The sequence below is a fragment of the Plodia interpunctella genome, chromosome 15, assembly GCF_027563975.2.
Source record: "Plodia interpunctella isolate USDA-ARS_2022_Savannah chromosome 15, ilPloInte3.2, whole genome shotgun sequence".
NCBI classification, from domain to species: domain Eukaryota; kingdom Metazoa; phylum Arthropoda; class Insecta; order Lepidoptera; family Pyralidae; genus Plodia; species Plodia interpunctella.
Genome location: NC_071308.1, coordinates 4,042,553 through 4,059,795, shown reverse-complemented (window position 1 = coordinate 4,059,795; position 17,243 = coordinate 4,042,553). Strand labels below are relative to the sequence as shown.

Here is a 17,243-nt window from a genome sequence, read left to right as displayed (position 1 = left end):
GGTACAACTAGGGTTAACAACATTGCCAATGGCGGCAAAATGCGCCAATTTTCAATATTGTTGCAGATTTACCAAAAATACCTTCAATGTGAACGTCAAAGTTTAAAAGAAAAAAGAAGGATTTAGTGGATTAGTTTTTATATCTGTGTTCAAAATGAAATGCAAAGCTATGGATTTAACAGAAAATGTCTAAAGTAAAATACCATTTCACTCGCACAATAAAGAGATGTGGGTTGTATTAGAAATTATAAGAGACGAGACAGAGACAATTCATTTAGTGCTCAACATGGAATTATTAGGTACTCCGTACCTACTAATTCCATGAGACTTACCTATACATAGCTTCGGTTTCTTAGTCTTTAAATGAAAACAAGGGTGAACAAGGGTTTCACGCACTGTTTCACTGCCATAATCTGAGGGCACGGCAGTGTCCTCGCAAGTCGAGCAATTACAATTAGACAAGCTGATCCATCGAATAATGAAATAAAAAAATAGGAGCTACTTAATCACTACAGTGATTGCTATAGTAAATAATAACACTGTTGCTATAGTAAATAAAAACGCATTTACACTACATTATTTTTTATTAACCTAGTTTATATATTATTCTAATTACACATCAGGATAGTAAGTAGACTCAAACTTCTTCTTGTGTCTTGGATATGGCCGGAGAACCTTAGGAATATAAGGCGGAAGGTGTTCATCAAGTCGTCTCTTATATGGGTCGATACCCAGCTCAAATGGTCTTACCTTTCGCTCAAAGAACCTAGTTTGGAAGTAGATTTTGTAGATTTTCTCCCACATGTATACTTCTGGTTTTAGAAAATGTTTAGGTCTATTTGATACTAAATATTTGTATCTATTTTCCAACCAACACCTTTTATTGTCATCTTCAATATCAGCCACGACCTGTTCATCATCTCCTAAAAATGGCTTCAACTCATGTTCCCTTTCCTCTGGTGAATTCATATAGAACTGTACTAACATTTTCAGAACATCTTCATTCAACCCTTTGACTTTTCCATTTTCTATAGATTCATAGAGTTTCAATGGTTTTGTGCCAAAACAAATGTTATGTTTGGTATTTACATCAATAGCATCATTATGATTGGTGATAGTATTAAGCTGGTACACATAGAAGGACCATAATTGGCCATTGGTGATTACTGTTTGTGTTACAAGGGGATAGGTAAGATCATTGTAAGTTGTGAATCCTTGATAATTCGCTTGAGCCAGGAGCCACCCAAAACTTGAAGTCATGGCTTGACAGTGCAAAGCCTCTTCATTGTCATCCATACCAAATGAAGGATTTCTATCAAGAATATGACCTCGACCATGGAAGGACATTAATCCGAATTCATCACGATCTCCAGGCCAATATCCTGAAATAATTAGAAATTGTTTAAAAAAATATATATTTACCGGTCTCTCGAGTCTTTTATAATCATACTTATTTTGTATAACAAAATCATACATGGCTTGTGTGGTCTGTGGTATGAAAATAAAAACAACTGCAAATTATATCTAGTTACTTTGGCTATTTTTTGATGGGCTGCTAGTAATCTATACTATTATTATAAAGAGGTCAGGTTTGTGAGTTTGTATGTTTCAGTGGGGTAATCTACTAATCTACCTAAAAGATTTAAAAAAAAGTTTCACCATTAGAAAGGTACATTATCCAAGATTGCTATAGGCTATATTTTATCTCAAAATTCTCTGAGAGCGAAGCCTCAGGCAATAGATATAACTGTCGCCCGAATATTTTAGTCATCAGAAGGTTAACTTAACCAAATATAGGCCACTATATAAACTTTTATTAGCTTTTATTGTCCCATTGAAAGTCATAGATGATGATTATGAATATAGTATACTACTGTAGGTACCTGGTATGTTAGTCCCATGCCGATGATCTCTTGTGTACCCAGCAGTTTCAGGACGATATGTAAATCTCTTTACCTTAAACTCTGGATTATCTGCTTCACTGTATGGTATGATAGGTCTTAATGGTAAATGGCTTCTTACTGTTAGAAATGGGTTTCCTGTAATGAGATAAAATAAGCAGCTTTTATTGGTTAGTTTTGTTTATAATTGCACTAAATAACCATATAAGTAAGGTAAAAAACCAGGACTGCATTGACTGATTTTATTGTGAGCTTTGTATCAACTCAAGAAAAAACTAAGATATCTATGTCGACTAATGACAATCATGGCTTATATTATGGTGAGCTGTTGTTACATATACTCATTTCGTCAAACCTAGAAATATCTTACAAACTCAATTCATTAAGAAATATATTATGGTGTTTAAAGAATAAGTAAGGAGGTAAAAGAAGTTAGAAAAATAGAATATAACATTAATTTTTAGGGTTCCATATCCAAATGGCAAAAATTGAACGCTTAGAAATTTGTCATGTATGTCATTTGTCAGTATAAGAACAATACTGTTGAAACTTGGTATGTAGATGTAATCTGTGAACTGCATTAAGATTTTACACAAAAATAGAAAAAAAAAACAATAAATTTTGGGGGTACCTCATACTTAGAACTGAAACTCAAAAAACTTATTTTATTAAACCCATGTGTGTGGGGATCTATGGATAGGTCTTCAAAAATGATATTGAGGCTGCTAATATTATTCTTTTCTAAACTAAATATATATAAAGAAAAAGTAGACTTTTTCTTTTTATTATAGACAAATTACCTAAATATTGAACTGGTCTGTCCAAAGGTTCCTCATGACGATCTTTTGGCAATCTGTTCATTTTTCTCCAATTGATAACTTTGAGTGGTACATCTACTCCTCCAACAAACCAAAATGCTTCATGACGAGGGTCATAATCCACCTGAAATTGTATTCTTTAAATAAGTACATAGGTTTTAAAGTTTAAAGTATGTTTTGTCACTATCAATTATCACACTTTACAATATTTGTCATTGACAGAACAAGACAGAATACTTTACTTACATTATTATTATGCTTTCACTTGTTTATGAATTAAGGAAATAGAAATAGAAATATAATAATAAAAATGTGGAGATAAATGCCAAATATGCACATGCATATGCAATATGCTAATATGAATTAGGAACTATATCAATTCCCTACCCTGCAGCATGTACATTCATAAAAGTATTTCCAAGTATGTTACAGGATCTAGTATAAAGAATGGAATAAAAATTAAGTCATTTTCTACTTTTTAACTATTACACAATTTTCTATCTTATGCATACTTTTTACTCACTTGGGCAGACAGAATATGCGGGACCTTATCAGTGAGACTATTCATAATTATTCTGTTAATTTGTTTCACCAATATTTTAGCCTGTGCATCTTCCTCTTGTGACTTTTCTGAGTGAGCATTTGATATCTCCTGATTATACCTGAAAGAGAATTTGTTCAAAAATTCTTTTTAACACCACATGTTTAAATGGTGTTTTCAGTTCCATGGCAGAAGGAAGCAGTTTTTTTAATTAATGATTTGAATGTGTTCTAGTTTTTATGATATGGACCACCATAAATGATGTGACTTGATTTCAAAAACAGTGATGCTTTAAAACACAAATACCACCAATATACATCAATAATGTGGGCAATAACATGTTTTGGAAGTAACAATTACATGGATCTTCTATTTCATAACATTACAACTTCTATGATACATTTGTAAATAATGTAATAGTTGAAACATGAAATATTGTAGAAAACAATCTTTTGATTATATACTTACTCTATTCCTTCAATTTCAAAATTTATAGCATCTTCAATATGTCCTTTGATTTCTTTCACAATTTCACTGGCCGTTAAGTTTGTATCGTTATATATATCTGGAAGCTTTTCCACAGTCCTGAAGTGACTTCTTGTATAACTTTGTACCATAGGCAAAGCATTATAAGGTATTTTCTTTTCATGAAGCATAACACACTGCCAGCCATAATAACGAGGCATATTTAGAGCTATCTGCTTCTCTTCGACTGTTTTTACGTTCTTAATCTTTTCATAAACCATTTCACGTTCCCTAAGTTTTCTAGCTTTGAGGGACATATCCAAAATAGGTGGATATTCAGGAGTTTCAGTGTATTCATTTTGCTCTAATAACGCTGGTTGGGAGTATGTCCTGGATAGTATTGCCCTTAATTTGAAGTACGGTTTATGATACCTTGATAAATTCATGTTTCATAAAAATTAAATAACACAAATAACTTTTAGGTTATAGTTTAAGAGTTAAATTTATCAGGCAAAGAAAGAATGATTGAAGAACGACCAAAAGCAATTGTCAAAAATATGTCAAAATGTTGTATTTTTGTTTGCATAAGGTAACCAAAGGTATCTGAGCTTATACAGCCATTATGTCAGTGAAGACAGAATATATGTTAAAAAAAATCATACAAATTTTCTAAATTAAATAGATAACGATTTTAAATTATAATTCAAAGTATTGTATTAAAATAATATAATACTAATTACATTTATATGTACTTACTATATTATGAATAAATAAATATAGAATGTGTCTGTGCCTTCACTCTATTATTTTTAAAACTATAAAAGCTGATGCAACGTTTTGACATTTCCTTCCATTCCATCCGAATTCTAACCAAAGTTCTTACATTATTTTGCATCGAAATATTGCTAATTTTATCGTAAATCATGGAGGACGATATGGTATTTGATCCATCTTTGAAGAAAAAGAAGAAGAAAAAGATCGGTTTTGATATGGACGCGGCGCTAGCAGATCAGGGAGAAACAAGGAGCACGGAGACACCAGCCGAGACAGGTGACGTTGAATTGCCGGAGGACGATAACCTTGATTTAGACAATTTTGGCAAGAAGAAGAAAAAGAAAAAGAAGACGTTCTTTAACTTGGAGGAGATAGAGAATGCTTTGCCAGAAACTCCCCCAGCTGACGAGCCCGAGCCTCAAGAAGAGCAAGTGGTCGATGACTTAGATCTAGAAATAGACTTCTCCAAAACGAAAAAGAAGAAGAAGAAACCTGCAAAAAATATTGATGATCTAGGAGTTGAAGATGATGTTAAAGGAGAAGATCAGGAAAATGTTGAAGATTTACATGGCGACTGGGTGGGCAGTGACCGTGACTACACATATGATGAGCTTTTAGAGCGAGTATTTGACATAATGCGAGAGAAGAACCCAAGTATGGTATCTGGTAAAAAGCAGAAGTTTATAATGAGACCTCCACAAGTTGTGAGAATTGGTACAAAGAAAACTTCATTTGCCAATTTCACAGAAATATGTAAAACCCTTCATCGACAGCCTAAACATTTATTGGACTTTTTACTGGCTGAGTTAGGTACTAGTGGCTCAGTTGACGGTAATAGTCAACTCATTATCAAGGGTCGTTTCCAACAAAAACAAATAGAGAATGTGCTACGTCGTTATATCAAGGAATATGTTACATGTCATACCTGTCGCTCTCCCGACACCATCTTGCAGAAAGATACAAGATTGTTCTTCCTTCAGTGTGAGACATGTGGTTCACGATGCTCTGTAGCCAGCATTAAATCTGGTTTCCAGGCTGTTACTGGGAAGCGTGCAGCTATACGTGCAAAGACTGCATAAATATTTAGTGCATAGTGATATACTAATTTTACAGTCGAAAACCTGGGGTACATACAGTTACAATTCATTGCAAATTTACTTGATTTCACTAAGTATGAATTTGATTGCATCAAGTAATGTTAAGATAAGAAGAAGTAATTTTTCTCAATTTTGTGCAATGACCGATTGAATTGAGGTATATTTATATACTTTTGAATAAATCTTTTATTAGCTAATAATGTATCATGTGTATAAGATTATTTTATATATCTTATGTATTCTTTTCACTATAATCTCTACACATCTTATTTACTTAAGAAAATCCTACTGTTAGGAAAATCTTAGAAATTTGTCCTAAAGTAAGAATTGCCTATAACTAAAAGATAGATTCTTGTGCTGTGAAGCTGGCCTTATTACAACAGCTTGTAATCTGAAAAAGTAAGTGAATGTGCTCAAATAGATATAAATCGGTTACAACAAAGGTACTGGTACCTGAATGTACCCCACACTAATCTAACATCTTTTATGTATAGCTCACATCTGTATTATTCTCATTGATACACAATGTTTTATAAAAACTTGTTTTATTAAACTAACCATTACCAATTTCCCAAGGTTACATAAGTAACCAAATTAAATTAGATATAATTATCAACATTTTATTAAAACAAATATGATCAATACATAAATAATAAAACAATTTATATTTTTAGAAACAATTGTAAATATAAAAAAAATCTCTCTTTGATAGTACAAAATATTTTTTCATAATGATACAGAGGGTTAATTTGTCTTGTCCAGTTAATTGTTCTTGACAATTTGTGGTTCATAATCATGTTTGATAGCCTTATTGAGACTTTCAGCATAAAGCTCCAAGCGTTGGGTCATTGTGAATCCCCATTTATCTTTAATCTGACGACATAAATTCAGATCCATTTGGGCAATCAGCAATCCGTCCTTGACCCTTGAAAGTCCTGGTGTTCTTGTGCCATCTGGGGCAGTAACATAGCTGGAGCCATAAAAGTGTCCAAATTCTTTGTGTGCTGGTTTCCCATCTCCAGAAGTAAATTCATTAGGGAATTTTTCTGTTCCCACTCTATTAATGGCACATGTAAAATAACTATTTGCAATTGCTGCATTACGAGCTTCAATTGCCCATAAATGCTCACTCAAACCAGCAACAGTAGCAGATGGGTTGAATACAATTTCTGCTCCATTAACACCAAACATCAACCAGTTCAAAGGATGATGGCGACCATAGCATATATTTACAGCTATCTTCCCAAACTTTGTTTCAAATACAGGGTGCCCTGTATTACCTTCAAAATAGTATGTGGATTCATTAAAATCTCCTACACGAGGAATATGATTCTTCCTATGTTTTCCAAGAACCTTTCCAGATTCATTGATAATAACAGCAGTGTTCCAAATTGTGTCTCCATGAACATCATCTCTTTCTAAAATAGGTGCTACAATAACCATGCCATATTTAAGGGCAAATTCCTTTAGAAACTGGATGCTTGGTCCATCCAGAGCCGATTCAGCAAATTCACACCATGGTTGCTTTTCCCTTGTGCAGAAGGCAAAAGGCATGCTCCATGCCTCTTGCAGACAAATAATGTTGACTTCCTCTGTTCCTGCTGCATCGAGAACTTTGCGAATTTTATCAAAAATTGCCTGTCTCTGCTTAGGTATAGGTAGATTAGTTGGTGACTCGACTGAATGCTGTATTATACCAACTCTCACCACGCGGGCGTGCCTGGTTTCTTCCTTTGCAGCAGGGAAGTCGTAGGCTCGTATTTCAAAGTTGCCGTCTTTTGCTAGGCCGAGACTACTTTCCTTTACACCGAACTCGTGATGTTCTGTTCGTCCATACTGGATTCTGTTGTATTCCTTTAGATGGTCTTTCGACAAAGCTTCGGACACTAGTTCGTCCACGCTTGAAATTTCTAATTTGGAGGCCATAATAAATTTTCAATTACCTACCTATAGTAGGTATCAACACAGTTAACAATCAACGAAAATCACGTTAAAATAGGTAGGTAATTAAACAAGAGAAGATGGCAGATAGTTTTTGACAAACAAAATAATATATATAACTACATACTTATGTACTATTTGTGTTACGTTTAGGCTAAATGGTCTGTATTTTATTAACATCAGCTGTTATCATTAAACCAACATTACCTAGAAGTAATGTTTTGTTTCATAGTCATTATGTAAGTACTAAGTACAAATAAATAGGTTATATAAGTAGGTACGTATGTATGTATTTCGTTTTGTCATTTGTTCTCACTAGTTCGATTCAGTAGTTCGATCGTCGAACTAGTGAGAATTTTTTTTCTCATTTGTTCGACCGTCGAACTAGTGAGAATGTTTGTTCTCACTAGTTCGATCCGTTAACTTATTATTATTATTAATCGAGAAGCAAGAACATTAAGTACCGATATAATAGATATTGGTCACAAATACATACATTGTATAGGTAATTATAAAATGAAAATCTTTTAGGTATATTTTGTAGGTATAATTATTATTTAAGTATTATTATAATATAGTAAACGTCAAAATTCGACTGCAAGTAAATTAATAGTAAACAATACAAACAGTTTAAATACATAATACAAATCATTGTCATATCACCCGGAAGTCGTCCACTGGTATATTTCCTTAAATGCATCTATGCCTATAGCACTTAGGTATGTGCATAATAAGTTTAGTATTATAAATATTTAACTAAACGCCCCACCCCAGAAAGAGTGTGGTCATAGTTCTGTTGTCTTATTTTGAGGGTACATGCTTTTTGTTATATTTTGAGGGTAGATGTTTCGCAAAATGGAAGTATTACGCTGTTCAGCTCTGCAGTAGCAATGTTTATTTCGTGGTGCCTGTTTATTTTACTGTTTATATTTTCGGAATAATGTCTAAAGAAGTGAAATTATTAAAAAGCGGTCGTGGAAGGATTCTGCAATTAGAAGGACATCAATATTATTCTATGCGTAAATACAAAAATGGCCACAGCATTTGGCGGTGTAAAAATTATAAAAGTTTAAAATGTACCGGTTCCGTCACAATGAATATGGTAAGTCTTGGTTATTTTATATGTACATAATGATAATTGTTGTACGTATATTTACATATTATAGGTGTTGTATGTGTATTTTTATTTGTAATAGTTTTAATGTACAAGCAAAATAATTCATGAATTCCTATATTTTTTAAACATTGCTTTTGTTTAAGGACTTCACTAATAATTTACAATCAAAACCCCACTGCGGTCAATGTAATCCAGATGAAACACGAAATACAATCAATGTTATTTTAAATAATGCTTGCGAAGAAGCAGCTACGGGAAGAGAACCAGCTCCTAGGGTCTACAACAGAGCTTTAATTACATTAAAAAATCAAGGCCTGCATTTAGCTTCTAAGAGTGTACCTGAATTTTGTGAAATGAAGTCACGCATTTACAGAAGGAGAAATAAGTTAGCACACGTAAAAAAAATAAATGCAAAGACTGTTGAGGAAGTCGAAGTTCCTAGTACTTTTTCAGATTTCTTACTCGCTGATTACAGTCATAAAAAAATGAGAATATTAGTGTTTTGTTCAAATGATGCCCGAGAAATTATAAAAAAAATTAAACACATCTTTATGGATGGGACCTTTAAATCATGTCCGACACCTTTTCAGCAACTTTTTACAATTCACGGAGACATCGGCAGTGATACAAATAACACGAATGTCATCCCTTTGGTGTACGCTTTCATGAGTCACAGGACCAAAAAAGCTTACTCACTTTTATTTGATTTAATTGGGTCCCAAATTCCAGAGTGGAAGCCTGCTAAAGTCACGATAGATTTCGAAGAAGGCACAATGAAAGCGTTGAAAACATTGAATGTTACAGTCAAAGGTTGCTACTACCATTACGTGAACAGCTTGTGGCGCAAAGCAAAAACCCTGGGTTTAACTAAAGACAAACGCAACAGAAGAATAATTTCATTATGCGCCAACTTGGCATTGCTTCCAGAAAATGAAATTGTTTCAGGATGGGCGTATATTCAAAACGAAATGAAGAAGAATTGCGAATCTATAATTAAGTTTAAAGATTATTTCGATAAATACTGGATGAAGGGTGATTATCATAGAATTTGGTCGGTTTATGGCGAACGCCACCGAACAAATAATGCAGTAGAAGGATGGCACCATAAAATAAATAACCTTGTAACGAAAGGGCATGTAAACCTATTGCAAATATTACATATTTTACGGGACGATTCCTTATTGTCTTCATATCAAAATGACATTCTTCAGAGACCTTCAACATCAAACAAACGTTGTAAAAGGAGAAAAACTGATTTATTCAATGACGATTACATTATTGATGCTCAAATGCAATTAATATGCGGAGAAATTGGTGTTGGGCACTTTTTAGAAAAGATGCGATAATTATAGTTACATTGAGACTCAATGTGACAAAATAATTGAGTATTTGATTATTACATTATTTTTTTGATTTCGTAACCAATGTACCTAATATAATGTTCAATATACATATATCCTTTGGTGGAATACACAAATTCAAAGTTTTTTCGCTCTCTGCTTATTGAGATAAGTAAGACAGAGAAAAATATATTTAATCATGTATATTTTATCAAAGTTATGTTTATGAATGTTATGTCTATACCTATACCTAATTTTGTACATTTGTAATTTTGAAGCATTTTTGTCATTTTTTTAGTTTCTTTTTAGTTTCTGATTAAGCTTGTTGAGATAAGCAAATGCAATTAATATGCGGAGAAATTGGTGTTGGGCACTTTTTAGAAATTTTTTTTAGTTTCTTTTTAGTTTCTGATTAAGCTTGTTGAGATAAGCAAGACAGAAAAATATTTTTCATCTACGTATTTGGCCAAAGACAATACCTATAGTTGTTCCTAAATATTATGTTTACAATAAATAATCTAATTATGCAACATTGTGATTTTGACGTTTACTATATTATAATAATACTTAAATAATAATTATACCTACAAAATATACCTAAAAGATTTTCATTTTATAATTACCTATACAATGTATGTATTTGTGACCAATATCTATTATATCGGTACTTAATGTTCTTGTTTCTCGATTAATAATAATAATAAGTTAACGGATCGAACTAGTGAGAACAAACATTCTCACTAGTTCGACGGTCGAACAAATGAGAAAAAAAATTCTCACTAGTTCGACGATCGAACTACTGAATCGAACTAGTGAGAACAAATGCGTTTTGTTTACAACAAACGATGCTACGCCCACACGCGCTACACTTACAACGAAATTATTGCTATCTCTTTCCTGCTAAAGACAACGAACGTGACTGTTTGAATGAAGCGTTGTGAAAAGTGTGGGTGCATCACACCATCGCAAGCAACACAACCGAACTAACATACTTTTTTGACGCAGCCGCACACATATCCAATCAAAGCAATCCGGAATGGATTCAAAAACATGTGTGCGGCCACGGAATAATAAACTTCACATGTGCGGCCGCGTTGAAGTGGTGGTGTGTAAAAAAATATAATGTCACTGTCAACTTCTGTGTTTATTTTTGACAATTAAACATTGATTAGTTACCTATAAGCACAAGCAAGCAAACAAATTTGGTTTGCTTTCATTGCATTGCATTCAACTTGCATTTTATAAAACACAAGACATTTCAAGAAACTGTGGTATTTTTCGCTTTTATAAATAACCACGACAGACTGAAACATATTTTGATAAGATCTAACATCAATAATTTCAAGATGATGAACAATCAGTTGCCTGCACAGCCCACTGGTATACAGAGTACAGCGGGCGCTGTACCAATTCGCAATGAGAAAGGTAGGTAATTGAATATTGCAAACGCAAAATGGTTTTAATTACACAGCTTAGAAAAGTACTTGGATATATAGTACACCATGTATTGGTGTTCAATACAAAACGTATTGCAGTGTACAATACCTACATGTTAAATCCTTTATGTGTTATTAAGTTTGGACAAGTGTTAGATTTTTTAAAATCAATTAATAACCTCACAACTTTTTTCACAGGTGAACTATCTATGCAAAAGGTGAAAGTGCAAAGATATATATCTGGAAAGAAGCCAGACTATGCACAAGGAGTTTCTTCATCAGAAGAATCAGACACTGAAGACTTTATAGAACAGCAGCGGCCGGAACGGAGACAAATATTGCCACAAGTGATCACCCAGAAAGATGAGCAACACAGTGATACTGAAACAGAGGTGAACTTATGTATAAATTTTGTCCAAAATATGTTTGTTCTTGTCTCATCCTCGATGATGAACTGTATTCTGTTCAATATCAAGGATGTGACAATGAAATGATTTGATTTTCACTTAAAGATGTATTGTTTGACTAGAAATGACATAGAAATGCTCCTAAATTTTATTCTCTATATACAGGTGGATGATCCCCGTCTCAAACGTCTCCGGATGGCTGCGAAATCACCACCACGTCGAGCTGAACATAAACCCGAGATTATTGATGCTGAACCTGAGCCCGAGTCCGAGTCAAGTGCTGATGAGGCCAAAGACAGTTCTGATAGTGAGGACGAATTGGATGATGAAGAAATTGAAAGGAGGCGGCAAGCTCTCAAAGCTAAACTTGCTGCTAGGTAAGGCATTTAAATAGATGTACAGTCTTATGCAATGATGTCATTGGAATAAGAACTGGTCTGAACAGTGAACAACATTCTACTTACCCTTTATGGAACTCTATGCTCTAACAGTGAATTGAAATATATTTTCAATTTAGTAGTTTTGTTTTTAGAAATGATAAAAAAAAATACATTTACACATTGTATACCTGACACAATGTGTAAATGTTTTTTTTTATAAGAAAAAAATTAATTAAAATACGCTTTCGTCCTTCTTGTTCTTAACCCTTTTGCTAAAAAGAAACAATAGAAGTTTGATTGTTATCACATCTATAAAACAAGTACCTAAGTACAGCAAAGTCTCGATTTGAATGATTAATGTAAATTTGGGAAGATATTGATGGGATCCTGTATGGGTGGCAACAGGTTACCCTTAACAGAGATTTGTGGAAAAAAGAAGGGGTGGCCTTTACCTAGCAGTGGAAAAAAATGAAATTTCTGTTCTTGTCTTGACAAAGTTAATGTCAAATATCTCTGTTTGAATGAAATATATAAATCTAAAAATGTTACGATATTTATTGATTGAAATGAATAGGAAACATTTTTATTTAACATTGTTTATAGGGAGGCTGAAAAAGAAGTGCTTGGCCGTGATGATGATGAAGAGATGATGGATGGTGTCAAAGAGGAGAGCGGCTCCTCAGACATGGAGTACACAGACAGTGAAGAAGATACTGGTAAAATCTGAACATTTCTTGTGCTTTTTAGTATTCCATTTTGAGTCTCAAATCAATAACTTTGATCATTGGAAAAAGGTATAGCTGGACCAGTTAACAAATAAAATAATAATGATAATAACATGTTATTCATCACTCATGACTCATGAGTCTGAAACGGTTCTCCGAGACAAATGCTTCGTTTACGAACGTTTCGTGGACAGAATGTTTCGACATCGGGCGTTTGAACGACAGAACCCTTCATCTACGAACGACTCGCCGACAGAATAGAGGAGACATTCTGTCGACGAAATGTTTGTAGACGAATAACATAGTGTCTCAACCTCGACACAGATTAAAACTTTTAATGTGAATAGCATTGGTAGGACCTGGAAATTTTTATTGGCAGGTCCAAGAGTGAAGCCAGTATTCGTAAGAGCATCCGAGCGGATGACGGTAGCAGAGAGAGAGCGCAAAATGAAACAGCAGAAGAAAGAAGAGAGTGAAGCACGCAAGGAAAAAGACGAGCGGCGGCGGGAGGCACTGAAACTGGTGGAGGAAACTATTCGTGCTGAACAGAGGAACACACAGGTATATTTATGATTTTCAAATAGAAGTTTATTTATATATTGAATTAAATTATAGACATAGACAAACAGCTTTTTGCAAGTTATGTGTCTATATCAGGCGATATTGTAAGGCCTAGAGTGATATTAATTGATAACTTCATTTAAATTAATTTTATAAACAACAATGAAACATTTTTTACTTCTATTAACTATTGTCTATGTCAAGTCTATTTTAAAAAAAGAGCTGTTTTTTCATTGGCAAATTTTTGTTTGGCTAAAGATGAAGCCATAATATCAAAAGAAAAGTGAAGTGAGATATTTCGAATAAAAAATATTTTTTCACTACTCATGCTGCTGCATGCACTCTATGCTGCATATTCGAGTATAAATTACACGTGAATTTGTTACAGGCAGAACAAAAAGAAGGAAATATTAATGACGTATGCACTGACGACGAAAATGACGAGCTCGAGTATGACGCGTGGAAGTTGCGTGAAATGAAACGCATCAAGCGCGATAAGGAGGAGAGAGAGGCGTAAGTTATTGCTATCTCATTGTTACGGGTAGCTACTATATTGATTGTGTATATATTGTAATATATTAGGTATAAGGTGCTCAATAGGTCAGTGGTTCGCGCACTCTGTCTGAGGTAAGCTACTTTCACAATGGTTGGTCAATGGTCATTGAATAGTTGACCAAAAATTTATTATCTCGAGTTCATTCATGCTTCGAAAAACATGTGAGGCCGTTGGCCCCCATAAAAATACGGATTTTGTAGACTAATCCCACTATATCACTAATACGAAAGTTTTTACGTGTGGAAGAATGTTTATTCCTCAATCGTGGAAAATCTACTGCATGGATTTTGATGCAATTTGGTACATGGGTAGAATATGACCTGGAATAGCACATGCATCTTATCTCGAATTTCTCACCGGAGCTAAGCCATGCGACGCAGCTAGTTATCAAATACAATTTAAAAAATAATGTGTCATTTATAGAATGGAGAAAGAATTGCTGGCTATTGAACGCATGCGCAACATGACCGAAGAGGAGCGACGCGTCGAACAGAGACTGAATCCTAAAATGGTAACGAACAAGGCGGTCAAAGGAAAATACAAGTTCTTACAGAAATACTACCACAGGTGAGAGTGGTTATATTTTGTTTGTTTAAGGAGGCTTACTTTAATTTACATCAATATATTTAATAAATAAAGATTTCTGATAACAAAACTTCAATGATAACTAACATAAGGAAATAATAATTAACTATGCTTCTACAAAACTATTACAGAGTAGTGTTGACCGTAGTCAAGAAAAAAAAAAGAAAAGTATATACACCGAATTTAAATTTTTTAATTGCTGCACAATATATTTTGCTTTCAGAGGTGCTTTCTATTTGGACAAAGAGGAGGACGTGTTCAAACAGGATTTCTCTGGCGCGACTCTGGACGATCACTTCGATAAGACTGTGCTGCCAAAGGTGCGTTTAGCTTGCTTTAAAGTTTTATTTTATTGTAATTTTTACTTAGAAACTTGTTATTTAGCTGCAATTATTTTAGGTTGAAGTAAGAAAAGTAGATCACTCTTCTTTGCATTTTTTTCTCTTTCACGCCTCCCCATACATTTTGTGGTGGTATAATAAAGGCTTACTAAAAAAAAAAAGTTTTTAAAAATTTTTAAGTATATAAAAGTTTTTAAGGGCAGTTTTTCGCATGATATTAGTTAAATATTATCATCAATACTCAATACAAAGTATAAAACTAACTAACTCGCTTACTGCTGTCTGTCTCCGTGTATGATTAGATATTTAAAACTGTATAATTTATTATGGCTTTACCTACTGGGTCGCTAGTATATATCTATATTAAAATGTAAAATATTTTTTTGTACTTACAATTTGTACAAATAAACGATTGTTGTGCAGGTTATGCAAGTGAAGAAGTTCGGTCGTTCCGGGCGCACGAAGTACACGCACCTGGTGGACCAGGACACCACGGAGTTCGACTCCGCCTGGAGCAACGAGGGCGCCGCCGCGCGCCTCGCCAACTTCCGCGGCGGCATGAAGCAGGTGACAAGTTTTGTTATGTATTGCTTCTTCCAGCAAGAAAACTATATAGTCGACACAACGGAGCCAAGCAAATCACACACATTGCTAGTAATTCCTTCTTCCAGCTATATCTGTCGCAGCCAAAGACTGAGTAATTTATATATACTTCACAAGGCATATTGCACCAAAAAACAAAACACAACAAACAATTTTGAAAAACATAATCTAGAAAGTAGTACAATAGGCGTATCACTAGTGCAATCTTTTGAGTGTAACCAAATGAGCAGTAGAAAATTTGCAAACAACCCACCCGGCATAATCTCAGTGGCAGATTGCGCCGGGTACATGATGAGAGACAAAAGATGTCAGCGCTCTGTCTCCTTTCTTCTCATGTATTTCTAATACGCACATCTGTTTCTTGTATTATTAAATGTACACGTTGGGAGCCTTCCGGAGCTATGGTTATGCCCAACTACTGGTCAAAACTACTATCATAGTATATAATGAAAATAAAATAAAATATTAGAAAGTATTACAATTCTCTATACAAAGCGGTTAATAAGGCCTTAACGCCATTTTTTTTTCTTTATTTTAGGTGTTTGACAGACCCACTGCCAAGAGGAAGCATAGCGCCTGATCATCAACTCAAGACTGATGTGTGGAATTTATTTAATATCTATTTGGAATTGATATTTCGTATATAGAAACGAATTTTATATACCAAATCTCAATTTATAAACTCTGAACTTATTAAATAAAATAAGTTCAGAATAAATCTGGTACTTTTAATGAAGAATTGACTTTTTGTATACATAGAAAGGATCTTTCTTATATACTAAATAACAATCCTCAAAGTACCAAGTTGTTGTGTAATTTTGTTAAGATAATACCTGCTGTATATATAGATAAGGTTTTGTAGTTAAATAAAATTGTAAAATCGTTGCGTTATTTTCACTTCTACGAAAATAACCCAAGTCAAAATAAATAATGGAATATTCATCTTGATTTTTGTTTAATGCCCAATTTCATCAGGCCCCAATCGCGGTAGTAATTTTTGCTGGTAAATAGACATTGTCATTCAAAACAAATTTTGTATAAGAAACCTATTATACTAGAATCGAATAAAAACGCCAGAATGTAAGGTTCACTTGCGATCATCTTGCGATGCAGCTGAAGTTATTAACGCGATTGTGGTCAGATCCTGTGACTCACCGAATGATTTTTTCCTTACGGTCACAAAAAGTTTTGGCTGTTGCTGTTGGTGGACCAGCCAGGAACACATTCTTAACTTACACGCTATATAAGAGTAGACGTTAAGTTGGCTGTTATTATACAATTAAGGCATGCGGGTCACCAAATGGGAAGTGGTCACCGTAGCTTGCAACACCAGGGGTGTCACACGCGCGTTGCCGACTTTGTGGCCTATGTGTTTTTTGTCACATCTTTAAAATTTTTATTATATATTAATACATTGACGATTTGTAATTTTGCTTTAGTAGACTTACGTGCTGTAAAATAGGTAATTGAGCCAAATACGTTTAAGTCTAGATTCATACCGTTGTCTAAGGCCCGGATTTAAGAACTTCTATCGTTAGAACTTTTGTGCTTTACGAGCGCGTCGTCGCAGCATTCATCTTGGTCTAACTTGGATAGAACTGTCTTCTCTTGTCTTGAATTATGCGAGGTGAACAAAAACATTTAGGTATCTAGTT

General features: G+C 34.0%; 4 protein-coding genes across 4 annotated transcripts; 2 read left to right on the top strand and 2 right to left on the bottom strand.

Annotated features, from left to right (window-relative positions):
• Positions 1 to 565: 565 nt before the first annotated feature.
• On the bottom strand, positions 566 to 4,287 carry mRpS30 (mitochondrial ribosomal protein S30). Its single transcript, XM_053755892.2, has 5 exons — positions 3,729 to 4,287; positions 3,243 to 3,381; positions 2,702 to 2,843; positions 1,884 to 2,039; positions 566 to 1,382 (listed from the first exon to the last, which is right to left on the bottom strand). Exons 1-5 carry the CDS (start codon positions 4,169 to 4,171, stop codon positions 613 to 615), a joined length of 1,650 nt encoding a protein of 549 aa, XP_053611867.1. The 5' UTR covers positions 4,172 to 4,287; the 3' UTR covers positions 566 to 612.
• A 261-nt stretch (positions 4,288 to 4,548) lies between these two features.
• eIF2beta (eukaryotic translation initiation factor 2 subunit beta) lies at positions 4,549 to 6,135 on the top strand. The gene has a single exon (XM_053755911.1). It carries the CDS (start codon positions 4,649 to 4,651, stop codon positions 5,576 to 5,578), a length of 930 nt encoding a protein of 309 aa, XP_053611886.1. The 5' UTR covers positions 4,549 to 4,648; the 3' UTR covers positions 5,579 to 6,135.
• LOC128676014 (uncharacterized) lies at positions 6,125 to 7,667 on the bottom strand. Its single transcript, XM_053755898.2, has one exon. The coding sequence runs from the start codon at positions 7,520 to 7,522 to the stop codon at positions 6,359 to 6,361; it is 1,164 nt and encodes a 387-aa protein (XP_053611873.1). The 5' UTR covers positions 7,523 to 7,667; the 3' UTR covers positions 6,125 to 6,358.
• A 3,504-nt stretch (positions 7,668 to 11,171) lies between these two features.
• Positions 11,172 to 16,530, top strand: Mfap1 (Microfibril-associated protein 1). The gene is made up of 10 exons (XM_053755896.2): positions 11,172 to 11,419; positions 11,629 to 11,822; positions 12,003 to 12,214; positions 12,821 to 12,933; positions 13,322 to 13,503; positions 13,892 to 14,016; positions 14,483 to 14,626; positions 14,868 to 14,964; positions 15,409 to 15,552; positions 16,127 to 16,530. Exons 1-10 carry the CDS (start codon positions 11,341 to 11,343, stop codon positions 16,166 to 16,168), a joined length of 1,332 nt encoding a protein of 443 aa, XP_053611871.1. The 5' UTR covers positions 11,172 to 11,340; the 3' UTR covers positions 16,169 to 16,530.
• The last annotated feature ends 713 nt before the right edge of the window (positions 16,531 to 17,243 follow it).

Coding starts and splice junctions, on each gene's coding strand:
- eIF2beta (XM_053755911.1), top strand. CDS start 4,649: ATGGAGGACGATATGGTATTTGATCCATCTTTGAAGAAAAAGAAGAAG.
- mRpS30 (XM_053755892.2), bottom strand. CDS start 4,171: ATGAATTTATCAAGGTATCATAAACCGTACTTCAAATTAAGGGCAATA. Junction 3,382..3,728: donor TTTGAAATTGAAGGAATAGA/GTAAGTATATAA, acceptor ATTCTCTTTCAG/GTATAATCAGGAGATATCAA. Junction 1,383..1,883: donor GCATGGGACTAACATACCAG/GTACCTACAGTA, acceptor TAATTATTTCAG/GATATTGGCCTGGAGATCGT.
- LOC128676014 (XM_053755898.2), bottom strand. CDS start 7,522: ATGGCCTCCAAATTAGAAATTTCAAGCGTGGACGAACTAGTGTCCGAA.
- Mfap1 (XM_053755896.2), top strand. CDS start 11,341: ATGATGAACAATCAGTTGCCTGCACAGCCCACTGGTATACAGAGTACA. Junction 12,934..13,321: donor AGACAGTGAAGAAGATACTG/GTAAAATCTGAA, acceptor TTTTATTGGCAG/GTCCAAGAGTGAAGCCAGTA. Junction 13,504..13,891: donor CTGAACAGAGGAACACACAG/GTATATTTATGA, acceptor AATTTGTTACAG/GCAGAACAAAAAGAAGGAAA.